This window comes from Pristiophorus japonicus, chromosome 9 (genome assembly GCF_044704955.1).
Source record: "Pristiophorus japonicus isolate sPriJap1 chromosome 9, sPriJap1.hap1, whole genome shotgun sequence".
NCBI classification, from domain to species: domain Eukaryota; kingdom Metazoa; phylum Chordata; class Chondrichthyes; family Pristiophoridae; genus Pristiophorus; species Pristiophorus japonicus.
This window is the reverse complement of record NC_091985.1, coordinates 18,461,470-18,474,694: the sequence shown is the minus strand read 5'-3', so window position 1 is coordinate 18,474,694 and position 13,225 is coordinate 18,461,470. Positions and strand designations below refer to the sequence as shown.

The 13,225-nt window shown below is 48.8% G+C and overlaps 1 protein-coding gene across 6 annotated transcripts in view; it reads right to left on the bottom strand.

Moving 5' to 3' along the window:
* Positions 1-13,225, bottom strand: part of LOC139272948 (NHS-like protein 1) — a 252,393-nt gene that overhangs the window by 44,073 nt on the left and 195,095 nt on the right. For all 6 annotated transcript variants that reach the window (XM_070889108.1, XM_070889105.1, XM_070889110.1 and 3 more), the window contains one exon: positions 1,703-1,855. In XM_070889108.1, the coding sequence (XP_070745209.1) occupies positions 1,703-1,855 (153 nt within the window). The remainder of the gene's footprint in view (positions 1-1,702; positions 1,856-13,225) is intronic.

Sequence of the window (13,225 nt, the reverse complement as noted above, 5' to 3'; positions counted from 1 at the left end):
GCCCGACCAACAAATCTATTTCTTTCATGCACTTATCTAGCTTCCCCATAGATGCATTGAAGTGGGACAATAGGTCACACTGGACATATCAGACATGGAATAAAGGGTTAAAGTGTGTACGTGCAAGTAAAATCAGAAACAGCACTTACAAATGAACATGTAGAAACAAGAATTAGGTTGAGAACTGTACATCTGTATTGAATGTCTCAAGGCCTGAATGTCCTAACACAAGAGATAACATTCCAAAGTTGGATAAACACCCAAGAGACACAGTGGGGGAAAGGTACCAGGAATAGGCGGGATAGAAATCATCTTTGCCTTGAGTGACAAGGGGCTGTGCCCATTCAAATCAATGTATGTCTCATGTATTGAATGTCCGGCCATTATAGGCCGAGTAGCTGTATAAAAACCCTGTGTGTTCTTTGTTCGGGGAGAACGAGTGTGGAGAGTTCAACAGGGGCTGGCTTGCAGGCATGTTTCTCCCTTGCAAGTAAAATAAACCTGATTGTTTTTGATTCCTAATAGACTGTGTCGAGGTTAATTATTTTAATCTCCACTTCACGCATCTAAGCTATTCTCCTCAACCACTCCTTGTGCTGGGGAGTTCCACATTCTCACCACTCTCTGGATAAAGATGTTTCTCCTGAATTCCCTATTGGATTTATTAGTGACTATCTTATATTTAAGGCTCATAGTTTTGGTCTCGCCTGCAACTGGAAACATCTTCTCTACATCTACCCTATCGAACCCTTTCAGAATCTTAACAATCTCCATTAGGTGCCCTTTAAATGGGGGAACTGGTGGTGCTGACTTCAGTCAGGTGACACTGGGGCTACCCTATTGGTCCAATTAAAACAGGCCCTGGCCTAGCCTTCCCACGGCTGTTTGAGATGTGGTTGGTCCACACTGGTAGAATGGAACGAACTCACAGCGAATCGGCAGCCCTGTTTTACACCGCACTCGATTTAGATTTCCAATAGAAAATGGGGCGCTGTGCTAACGAGGCTGCTGATTCGCTGTGAGCCCGTTTCACTCCACTGGTGTACAATTATCTCTTCAATGTCTTAATGTTTCTGTGGAAGGGTTTTGGACTTTTCAAAATGATTTTGAAAGTCTGAGCCATAAAAACAGGAAATGCCCCAAATTTGGGGGGGGGGGGGGGGTACGGAGCTGGATTATACGGATGAGGAGGGGGGGGGGGGAGGAGGGGTTCGGAGCTGGGTTATAGGGATGGGGGGGGGGGGGGAAGGAGGGGTCCAGAGCTGGGTTATAGGATGAGGGGGGGGGGGGGAAGGAGGGGTACGGAGCTGGGTTATAGGGATGAGGAGGGGGGGGGGGGTGTGGTGGGGTGGAGGGGTTCGGAGCTGGGTTATAGGGATGGAGGGGGAAGGAGGGGTCCAGAGCTGGGTTTTTGGGATGAGGGGGGGTGGGGGGAAGGAGGGGTACGGAGCTGGGTTATAGGGATGAGGAGGGGGGGGGGGGCGGTGTGGTGGGGTGGAGGGGTTCGGAGCTGGGTTATAGGGATGAGGAAGGGGGGGGTTACGGAGCTGGGTTGTAGGGATGAGGAATGGGGGGAGGGGGGTTTGGTGGGGAGGAGGGGCACGGAGCTGGGTTGTAGGGATGAGGAAGGGGGGGGTGGTACGGCGGAACGGAGGTTGGGTTAAGGGGGGGGGGGGGGAAAAAGAGAGGAGAATGTCCTTACCTCGCAGTACGGTTTTCAGGTTAACCTTGGCTTGCCGGTGCAGATCCTCCACGCAGGGCGTACGACTCGATGGGAGGAAAACGTTCTCCTGCTGGTGCCACGATGCTTTATAGTGGACCGTCCATTTGCTCTCTTCGTCTAGGTTAGAGACAGCTAGAAAAGAAAGAGGGAACATTGGAATGAGTGACAAGTACTTAGAATCCCACAGGGCAGGAGGAGGCCATTCGGCCCATCGTGCCTGTGAAAAAAGCTATCCAATTAATTCCCCTGCTCTTTCCCCATCTAACCAACACAACCCAACCATCCTCCCATTACAACATCCGGAGATTTGTTACAAGTCCAATTCTAAAGAGTGTCAGCCGTGGCTCAGTGGGCAGCACTCTCGCCTCTGAGTTAGAAGGTTGTGGGTTCAAGTCCCATTCCAGACACTTGAGCACAGAAATCTCGGCTGACACTCTAGTGCAGTGCTGAGGGAGTGCTGCACTGTCAGAGGTGCCGTTTTTGGGATGAGACGTTAAACTGAGGCCCCGTCTACCCTCTCAGGCGGACATAAAAGATCTCATGGCACTATTTTGAAGAAGAGCAGAGGAGTTATCTCCCATGTCCTGGCCAATATTTCTTAGGCATTTATCCCTCAATCAATATCACAAAAACAGGTCATTATCACATTGCTGTTTGTGGGAGCTTGCTGTGCGCAAATTAGCTGCCATGTTTTTTACATTACAACAGTGACTACACTGCAAAAGTACTTTATTGGCTATAAAGCACTTTTGGGACATCCGGTGGTCGTGAAAGGCGCTATATAAATGCAAGTCTTTTTTTTCTCCTGTGTCACAATATTAGCAGAACAAGCAAATAAAGAAGGGCTAAGAGCAGACTAATTGTGATCAATTCCCTAGGCTGGTGTTTTACCCGCACGATCCACATTGAAAATGCATCAGACACACAACATACGGCAACTGAGTGGCAGGAAATCCCAGACATCAGAAAGCCTAATTACTGCCGTATCAAATGTCCCACCTATGCCCGAGCTAAGGTGAATTGCCTTGGGTGGAGTTCAGTCCATTCAGGGTGGCCTCAATGCGGAACAAAAGCACCTTTGAGAGCCTTTGGCACAATTTTGTTCTTTGGTTCCATCAGTGGGACAAAAGAGACAGGCGGGAAGAACTTGGAATTTACGGCCAGTGTTCCCAGAAATTCCAGTATCTTAGGAAGGAAAAGGTAACGGCTGGGGGGGGGGGGGGGGGGCGGGGAAGAGAGTGAGGGTGAGAAAGAGAGAGAGCAGGGGGGGGGGGGGGCGCGCGAGAGAGAGAGAAGAGGGGGAGAGCTCATGCGGGTCTTAGTTTGAGTCCTCCCACGTTCTACCCTACGTAAACCTGAGGTGATTCAAAACTCGTCTGCCCGTGTCCTAACTCGCACCAAGTCCCGCTCACCCATCACCCCTGTACTCGCTGGCCTACATTGGCTTCCGGTTAAGCAAGCTTCGATTTCAAAATTCTCATCCTTGTTTACAAATCCCTCCGTGGCCTCGCTCCTCCCTATCTCAGTAAACTACTACAGCCCCACAAACCCCTCGAGATGTCTGCGCTCCTCTAATTCTGCCCTCGAGTATCCCTGATTATAATCGCTCAACCAGTGGTGGCCGTGCCTTTTGTTGCCTGGGCCCCAAGTTCTGGAACTCCCTGCCTAAACCGCTCCACCTCTCTATCTTCCTTCAAGACACTCCTTAAAACCTACCTCTTTGACCGAGCTTTTGGTCACCTGCGATAATTTCCAGTTATGCAGCTCGGTGTCAATTTTTTAAATCTCGTAATACTCCTGTGAAGCGCCTTGGGACATTTCACTATGTTAAAGGTGCTATATAGATACAAGTTGTTGTTGTTGCCATTTCCCTCCCCTTCCCCGTGGGACCACGACAGAATGGCTTGCAGTCGCAAGGGCTCCACGGCCAATACTGTGGAACATGACCGATTGTGAGCATGGTCGCTGAATTAAGGCAGCAGTGTTACAAATCCTATCTTTGACCCCCAAGCCAGAGCTAGCAAGGATCGGCACTGGCAATGGGAGCTCACATTTGCTGCCCTGTGGCTCTGTGCGAGCCTCTTGGACATCTCTCCCAGCTATTTTGCTTCCTTTCACCCTGCACAGAAGCCTCTAGCTTGGCGGAGAGATCAATAACTTGGCACGTGGGGGAACTAGGGTTTGCCAAACCAGCCCGATTGGCTTGGGGTCTCCAGGAACGGAAGGTTAATCTTCCAGGCACTGTCGCTGGCAACCCAGTTCCGCCATCACGTTAATTAATCATCATCATCATCATAGGCAGTCCCTCGGAATCGAGGAAGACTTGCTTCCACTCTAAAAAATAAGTTCTTAGGGGGTGCTGGACAGTCCAATTCGAGAACCACAGTCCCTGTCACAGGTGAGACAGACAATGGTTGAAGGAAAGGGTGGGTGGGACAGTTTGCCGCACGCTCTTTCCGCTGCCTGCGTTTGTTTTCTGCATGCTCTCGGTGATGAGATTCGAGTTGCTCAGCGCCCTCCCGGATGCACTTCCTCCACTTAGGGCGGTCTTTGGCCAGGGACTCCCAGGTGTCAGTGGGGATGTTGCACTTTATCAGGGAGGCTTTGAGGGTGTCCTTGTAGCGTTTCCCCTGCCTACCTTTGGCTCGTTTGCCATGAAGGAGTTCAGAGGAGTCCAGCGCTTGCTTTGGGAGTCTTGTGTCTGGCATGTGGACAATGTGGCCTGCCCAACGGAGCTGATGAAGTGTGGTCAGTGGGGATGTTGGGGATGTTGGCCTGGGCGAGGTCGCTAATGTTGGTGCATCTGTCCTCCCAGGGGATTCGCAGGATCTTGTGGAGACATCGTTAACTAAGGGCAGCTTTTGTAAAGCCTATATTCTCTAGAGTTTAGAAGAATTAGAGATGATCTCATTAAAACATCTAAACTTCTTAAGGGGCGTGACAGGGTAGATGCAGGGAGGATGTTTCCACCTGGCTGGAGAGTCGAGAACCAGGGGGTCACAATCTCAGGATAAGGGGTCGGCCATTTAGGACTGAGAGGAGGAGGAATTTCTTCACTCAGTGGGTGGTGAATCTTTAGAATTCTCTATCCCAGAGGGTTGTGGAGGCTCAGTTGTTGATTACATTCAAGGCTGAGATAGATAGGTTTTTGTATACCAAGGGAATCGAAATAGTGGGATAGTGCGGGAAAGCAGAGTGGGCTCGAAGGGCTGCCTGACCTACTCCTGCTCCTATTTCTTATGTTCTTATGTCTACTAGGAAATGGCACCTGTGCACAAGCATCATAATTTGTAAACAATGCAACAAGAGGAGACGTGCACTGCATTAATAATATTGTGACTGATGTTGGAACTCTGACCGTAGATGCGTAGGCCCTGGAATAAAATGGTGGCCCTCGGCAATTGGCAGGGTTGGCACCTCTAGTTGAATGTAACCATGAAGGTTCCATCACATGTCTTCCCGCCATTCCAAGTGGCCTTTCTCCCCTATCTCCACTATTTATATAACCAGTAAACAACAACAACTTGCAATTATATAGCGCCTTTAATGTAGTGAAACGCCCCAAGGCGCTTCACAGGAGTATTATGTGATAGAAATTTGACACTGAGCCGCATAAGTAGAAATTAGCGCAGGTGACCAAAAGCTTGGTCAAAGAGGTAGGTTTTAAGGAGGAAAGAGAGGTAGAGAGGCGGAGAGGTTTAGGCAGAGAGTTCCAGAGCTTGGGGCCGAGGCAACAGAAGGCACGGCCACCGATGGTTGAGCGATTATAATCAGGGATGCTCAAGAGGGCAGAATTAGAGGAGCGCAGACATCTCAGGGTTGTGGGGCTGGAGGCGATTACAGAGATAGGGAGGGGCGAGGCCATGGATTCATGGCAACATATTCAAAGAAAATGAAAAAAGAAATGTTTTTTTCTAACGCCCCTATGATTTGTCTCCAGGATGTTCCTCCCAGCGGTGATCCAGGGGATTAATCTTTAATTCCTGGAGATGTCAGGACAATCCTGGAGGGTCGCTGACCCACTAGCCATGAGCTGAGCAGAGGTTGGGAAGCTTACCTGCAGTGTCATGGACCGCAAGATCTGTGCGTTGGACACGGGTGCTGCAGTCATGTTAAAAGTGGCAAATATTGAAAGAGTGAGTTTCTGATGTTAAAGCCAGTGTGAAAGAACTCGTAAACCAGGCACTAAGCAAGCAGCACCTGAACACACACAGCCTCAGTCCAGTTGACACAAACCCAGCACTGCTGTTATAATGATCACTGCAATCTTTGCCCTCCCTTTTGTTCTGGCGTCAGCCCATCGTTTGTGTTAGGTATTTTTTCCCCTAAAGTATCGCTGCCCCGGAGACCATCTCATCTCACCCTCCTCACGGAAGAGTCTTCCCACCAGAGCTTTGTAACCCTCTCCCAGCTGAGCAAACCAACCCTGCATGGCAAACACGTTTAGGTTGGGGTTGGGAGGCTGGGTCATTGTATATAGTTAATGCAGAGATAGACAGATTTTTGAGTGATGAGGGAATAACGGCTTATGGGGAGCGGGCAGGGAAGTGGAGCTGAGTCCATGATCAGATCAGCCATGATCGTATTAAATGGCGGAGCAGGCGTAAAGGGCCAAATGGCCTACTCCTGCTGCTATTTCTTATGTTTATACAGCAGATTCCTGGAGCCTTCGAGCATTAAAGCTGCTCATCCCGGCTCCCTTAGCCCAGCGGCAGACTCGGAGGGCCCAGTATCACCTGCTAGGTTCCGGAAAACGGATCCAACAACATGAACGGCGGGATTCTGGCCCCCGAACTAGGTGTGGGTTGTGGCTCATTCTCGCCCCTGAGTCAGAAGGTTGTGGGTTCAAGCCCCTCTCCAGGGACTTGAGCACATAAGCTAAACTGACACTCCAATGCAGGACTGAGGGAGTGCTGCACTTTCGGAGGGGCCATCTTTCAGATGAGATGTTAAACCGAGGCCCTGTCTGCTCTCCCAGGTGGACATAAAAGATCCCACGGCACTATTTCAAAGAAGAACAGGGGAGTTATCTCCAGTGTCCTGGCCAATATTTATCCCTCACCCAACATCACTAAAACAGGTTATCGAGGTCATTATCGTACGAAAGGTCGCCGACCTGAAACGGTAACTCTTTCTTTCTGCACAGATGCTGCCTGACCTGCTGAGTGTTTCAGCATTTTCTGTTTTTAATCACAAAGTGCCAGCATTTGCAGCATCTTTGCTTTTGAGGAGACATTAGGACAGGTCAAAGAGATAGGTTTTAAGGAGCATCTTAAGGAGGAAATTTAGGAAACCACTTACAATTTAAATATTGCTCAGCGTAGGTTCGAAGCCAAGCGGTTTTATAAAGAATTATACCCTATAAAGCATCATACCCTGTAATGTAGCACTCCAGTTGCTACTGTGTGGAAGTTTACGCACTCCTTTAAGGTCACAAGAGAGAATTGTTGTGTCATCCTGAATCAAGTAGAGACTGATTGTCCTTAGGAATCATACCCCAGCAAGGAGTCAGCACGTCCAGGATACAAAGAGGAGGAAGGAGGAGGAGAGGAATTATGCTGCCATATCACGCATGCTGCAGATATACTGAACTGGGCTGATTGCATAGCTAGAATACCCTTCAGGGCCGATTGAGCCTTGGGGAGATCAACTGTGGAAGATTGGAGCTCACAACTCCCCCAGAATGTGTCATGACAGCTGGGCTTGCAAGACATGCGAGGGTGGGGAACATTGTTGGGAGTACAGGAAAATAACTATGAGAGATCCATTCCTGCAGTGTAGTGTCACTGATTTACCCCTCAAATGTGTTCGCCTATATGTAGAAAGCATCTGATATCATTCAATTCTAGGAAGCCTTGGTGCTGTTTAAACCAGGGCTGTATATACTGTCCTTACAGTATATACTGCCCTGTTTAAACCAGGGTGTGAGATACATTCCTTATAGTATATACTTGAAGTATATCGGGCCAGCCCACACTGCGATATGTGTACGCATTCGGTCTGTGCAGCAGAGCAGGTCTCCAGTCGTCTTGGTTAATCCTTGCCACTGGACCAAGACCTAGCTCTGTGAAGCCCTTGCGGTGGCTGGTGAGCAACGGCCACCACACGTTAAAAAAATCCACGCACAGGCATCTTCCACCCTTCAAGATTTAGTTTTGGATCTGGAATATTAGGTCCTTCATTGAAACACCTGTGAACTTTTTGACATGGAAGCAAGTCATCCTCGATTCGAGGGACTGCCTATGATGATGACAGTATATACTGCCCTGTATAAACCAGGGAGATACACATTTCTTACAGTATATACTGCCCTGTATAAACTAGGGTGTGAGATACATTCCTGACAGTATATACTGCTCTGGATAAACCAGGGTGAGATGCTGTCCTTAGTGTGTACTGCACTTTATACTGAGATGCAGTATATAGCGTACTGAGTTTTATACTGAGCACTGTCAGCCATGGCTCAGTGAGTAGCACTCCTGCCTCCCTCAGAAGGTTGTAGGTTCAAGTCCCACTCACAAAAATCTAGCCTGACACTCCAGTGCGGTGCTGAGGGAGTGCTGCACTGTCGGAGGTGTCGTCTTTCGGCTGAGCCGTTAAACCGAGGCCCCGTCTGCCCTCTCAGGTGGATGTAAAAGAACCCATGGCACTATTTCAAAGAGCAGGGGAGTTATCCCCGGTGTCCTGGCCAATATTTACCCTTCAATCAATAGAACAAAAGCAGATTATCAGGTCATTATCGCAATGCGGTTTGTGGAAGCTTACTGTGCACAAATTGGCTGCCGTGTTTCCTGCATTACCACAGTGACTACACTTCAAAAATTATTTTATTGACTGCAAATCACTTTGTGGTCGTAAAAGGCGCCATGGAAATGCAAGTCTTTCTATATTGATGAATAAGATTGCAATTCATGGGTACAGCACTAAACAGTTAAAGGGAAGGTAGCACAAGATCTCTCACAGTTGCTTGCATCCCCGGTGGGGCCATCAATCCCGGCAGTATCATATACACAGCAAAAGCTAAAAGATAAATTAAAAAGGGTTCAAATGTTTTTTAATGAGACAGTGGGGCACCACGAAGGAACTGAGCACCGTTAGATTATGGGACCTCTGCCGGCTCCATTAACTGTCCAGTTACTGCTGGCAATCCCCTTCCACCACACCTAGCAGGTTGCAAACTCCAAACTGGCTGCGTCCTGTACGAGTCAAACCTTTGAATCTGGGTGAACAAAATCCAGCACAACTCCACTGCAAAAGTTCAAAAACTGGCAACTGCCTTTCAAGTGCAATCCCTGAAAGGGGCAGCTCCCGCCCAGTCACAGCACACCTCTCAGGGTCTGGTATCCCAACGCATCGCCTCCAGGAGCCTGCGTCCGAAGTCTGCCCCTTTCTCCTCATTGCAAAGCTCTCCGAGACACTCTGGGAGAGATGAGGAGAATTTATTTTACGCAGCAAATTATTAAGATCGGGAATGCGCTGCCTGAAAAGGTGGTGGAAGCAGATTCAATTGTAACTTTCAAAAGGGAATTGGATACATACTAGAAAAGGAAAAAAATTTCAGGGCTATGGGGAGTGGGGCTAATTGGAAAGCTCTTTCATAGAGCCGGTACAGGCCTTTTCTGGGCCCCGAACTCGCTAGGTGTGCGCTAGGTCCGTACAGCAGAGCTGGTCTCCAGTCGTCTTGGGTAATCCTTGCCACTGGACCAAGACCTAGCTCTGTGCAACGGCCACCACATGTTAAAAAAATCCACGCACAGGCATCTTCCACCCTTCAGGATGTAGTTCAGGACCTGGATTATTAGGACCTTCATTGAAACACCTGTGAACTTTTTGACATGGAAGCAAGTCATCCTCGAGTCGAGGGACTGCCTATGATGACGACAGACACGATGGGCCGAATGGCCTCCTTCTGTGCTCTATGATTCTCTAGAGACATCTTTCTGCATGTGGGGACTGCTACACATAGAAATTACAACCAACAGAGAAACAGGCCATTCGGCCCATCCAGTACATGTCAGCATTTACCCGCCACATGAGCAAATAGTTCCAATGACATATACCCACCCTGATCCCATAGCCTTTCAACCCTGTTTCCTTCCTCCATCTATCCAATCTACTCTTCAATGGTGGCACAGTTTCTGCCTCAACCAGCAGCACTAGAAGTGAATTCCACAGCCTCACAACTCTCTGTGATAGAAGCTCTTCCTGCCCTCTGACCCAAATCATTTGCATTTAGTTTTGTATGTCTGGCCCCTCATTCTTGACCCCTCCATGCAAGTTGCTATTGCTGTAGAAGCAAGCACTCGAGTACATTCCAAAAACACTGTCCTGCACAATCTTTCTCCATCCCCATCACACTGAAATCCAGACTGAGCTCCAACATGCAAGGCTTTTTTTAAACGCAGATTTTGCATCCAGCATGAGCTGTTGGGCTTACTATGGACACTCCGGTTAAACCTCGGGTTATAGCCCAGCAGCCTACAATTCCAGGTATCACTGTTAATTCCTTGTCAGGATTTGGCCGTTGTGAGCAAAGCCAGCATTTATTGACCATCCCTCATTGCCCTGAAGTGATTATACTATATAGAGTGCTGCCAACAATGGTTGAACACCCTCGCCCTTCTCTTCCCTCGCCCTCCAACCCCTCGCCCGTGTCCTCCCCTCGCTCTTGCCCACCCCTCGTCCTCCACTCCCCTCGCTCTTCCCCTCCCCTCGCAGTTTACAGGCTTTCATACATATAAAAACCCTCTCCAACCTCGGTGGTGCCCTGTCGCCCTTCTCCTCAGTTTCCGAGTGGTGTAACAATGAAGGAGATTTCAGCAGTGGCCCTGGGCAACCGCAGAAAGTCGATCAGCACCAGAGGTAGCCTCTTCACACTGTGGCACGCCACCTGCACCCAGCAAAGTTTGGAAAGTGAGAGAGTCTGCTACACTCACCCTTTTTCTTGAAGAGCTGAATGAAGGATTCCAACTTGCTGTTTATAAACACCACCATTTCTTTTTAAAATTTATTTCACAAGTCTTTAAGGCGGCATAGCAAGATGCGAAGCAGCGAGCTAGCCAGAAACGCGCTGTCACTTTACAAAGCCCTCCGCAGACTCACAAGGTCCCTTTTTTTGTCCCGAACAGTTGCTTGCAGTCGTTAACTTGATATGTGATGTTTTCCTTTTGGGGAGAGGAAGGGGAAGAAGCAGAGAGAGGCTTGCTTTCTTTAAAGAAAGGCTTGTAACCCAATAAGCTTGCGTTTAGAAGCAGTCTCTCTCTCTCATGTATTTCCCACTCGAGTCTCCTATCGCAGGTACACTTTTGAGAAGCCTGAGCCCCAAAGACAGAAGAACCACAAGTTAAGGAATGAGTTGCGATCTTCTCTTTAAGTCCACCTGCCCTTTGGTCCCCCGTGTCTCAGACTAAGACAAACATATAAAGGGCAGCAGTGGTCTCCCCCCACCCCCTCCCTTTCATGCTCCTCCCCTCTCCCGCCCTCCATGTGTTGCTAGGCGATAGACTCGCAGAGAGATTTCCCCAACACGTGAAGTGAAGCGAAAGCCAAGCTGATTGATTCCCGTCGGCGAGAGGGTCATTGTCTGGCCGGCCGAGCCCGGCCCCCCTTCCCCCTCCTCACAGCACTCAATAGCTGGATCTTTACAAAAGAACCTCTGTGGAATTGCTAATGCAGTCTGCATTTTTTTTTATCCACACACAGATTATCAGCTCCAACCCCCTTACTTAATCCCACTTCCTTGAAGATCCTATTGCATTGGTTGCAATTATTGCTGAGGGAACGGATGCCTTGGTTGAAACTGAAAGCTGTGCAAAGGCCCGTCGAATCTGAAGTATGTGTGTGTTTGTTTTGCAATTTTTGTATGTAACTTTCTACTTTTCGTTGGGTAAGACTTAAGTCTTCCTTTTAAAATCAACGGTTAACAAAACTACACCACGTTACTCCAGGTCTGTCTCCAGGGTCAGTCAGAAGCTAATCTGAAATGTTCCAGATTAAAACTGATAGAAAAACCCCCCCCACTGCAAACCTGAAATAAAAGTAGCAAAGGCACAACAGGTCCAACAGTAAGGTAATGGGAAAGGGCCAGGTCAGCGATGGAGGCAGTGTATGCTATCAGACCTGCTGTGAATTCCCGGCACTTTTCTCCCTTTCTTTTGAATTAAAGCATAAAGGTTTTCTCCCTCTCATAAGAACATAAGAAATAGGAGCAGGAGAAGGCCACCCAGCCTCTCGTGCCTGCTCTCCATTCAATAAGATCATGGCTGATCTGATCATGGACTCAGCTCCACTTCCCTGCCTGCTCCCCATAACCCTTTATCGCTCAAAAATCTGTCTAATGGCGCTTCCTAATCAATAGACCCTAATGGTCAGTATTATCAGTCATTCATTCAGCCCCCTCCCCTCACTGGAGCTACCGACACACACACATGTAAATACAGTCACACATACACAGTCATGTGCACACGAGTAAACACACACACGCATACAGTCACGCATACATGCATGCGCAAACACAGCCACGCAATCACATACAACACAGTCACGCATACACACGCGGGCACGCGCAGTCACACACACACAACAGAGTCACAGACGCATACACAGTCACGCACACACGCATATAGACAATCACACGCATACACACAAACACAATCACGCGCGCAAACACAGTGACGCACACTTCAGGAGTTTACACAAGGTGCAGTTTTTACAAATTCAAAGTTCAGCATTTTAAATTTGGGACGAACACAATAATTAAAGCTGGGTTAACCTACACCCATCCGCCCTCTCAGTTTTACAATTGCTCCTGTTTTTAAAAAAAAAAAAAAAAATTTTTTTAATTCGTAGCCAATCTTTCCAATTCTTTGTCAAATCACAAACGCCAGAGGTTACCTTGCACACATCAAGGATCACTCTGTGCCAATGCTCTTAGCCAAAAGGCCGAGAGCCACTGCACCGTTCCTGGAAGTACTGCAATACCAGGTTCGTGCCATGGAGGTGGATGGGTCAGGCCCCCCACACACCTCCGTGGAGGTGGATGGGTCAATCCACCCCACCCACCTCCTATTGCTCCTGTTCGTTACAGTCTGTGTGTGTGTTTTCAGTTTGGCTCACTGGTGGCACGCTTGCTTCGGAGTCTGACCTCAGTTCTAGCCCCACAAGTGTGTCTGTGGATGATGTTGCCAAGGGGCAGCATGCAGAAAAGGAAGAGAGGTGTCGTCTAAAGATGGATCCTTGGTGGACTCCCAAGGTGACGGTGCAGTTATGGGACGAGGAGCCGTTGCTGGAGATGCTCGGACGAGGATCGGATGGGCAAGAGTGGAACCAAGCGAGGGAAGTGCCACCAAGCTGGACAATGAAGGAAAGGTGCTGAAGGACAGTGTGGTGAACTGTGTCGAGAATGAGCAGGGATAATGCACGGTGGTGACTGTCAGAGAATCATGCATGAACTTGGTTAATGCTGGTTTGGTACTGTGGAAGATCTTATTGCAGGGATTCATA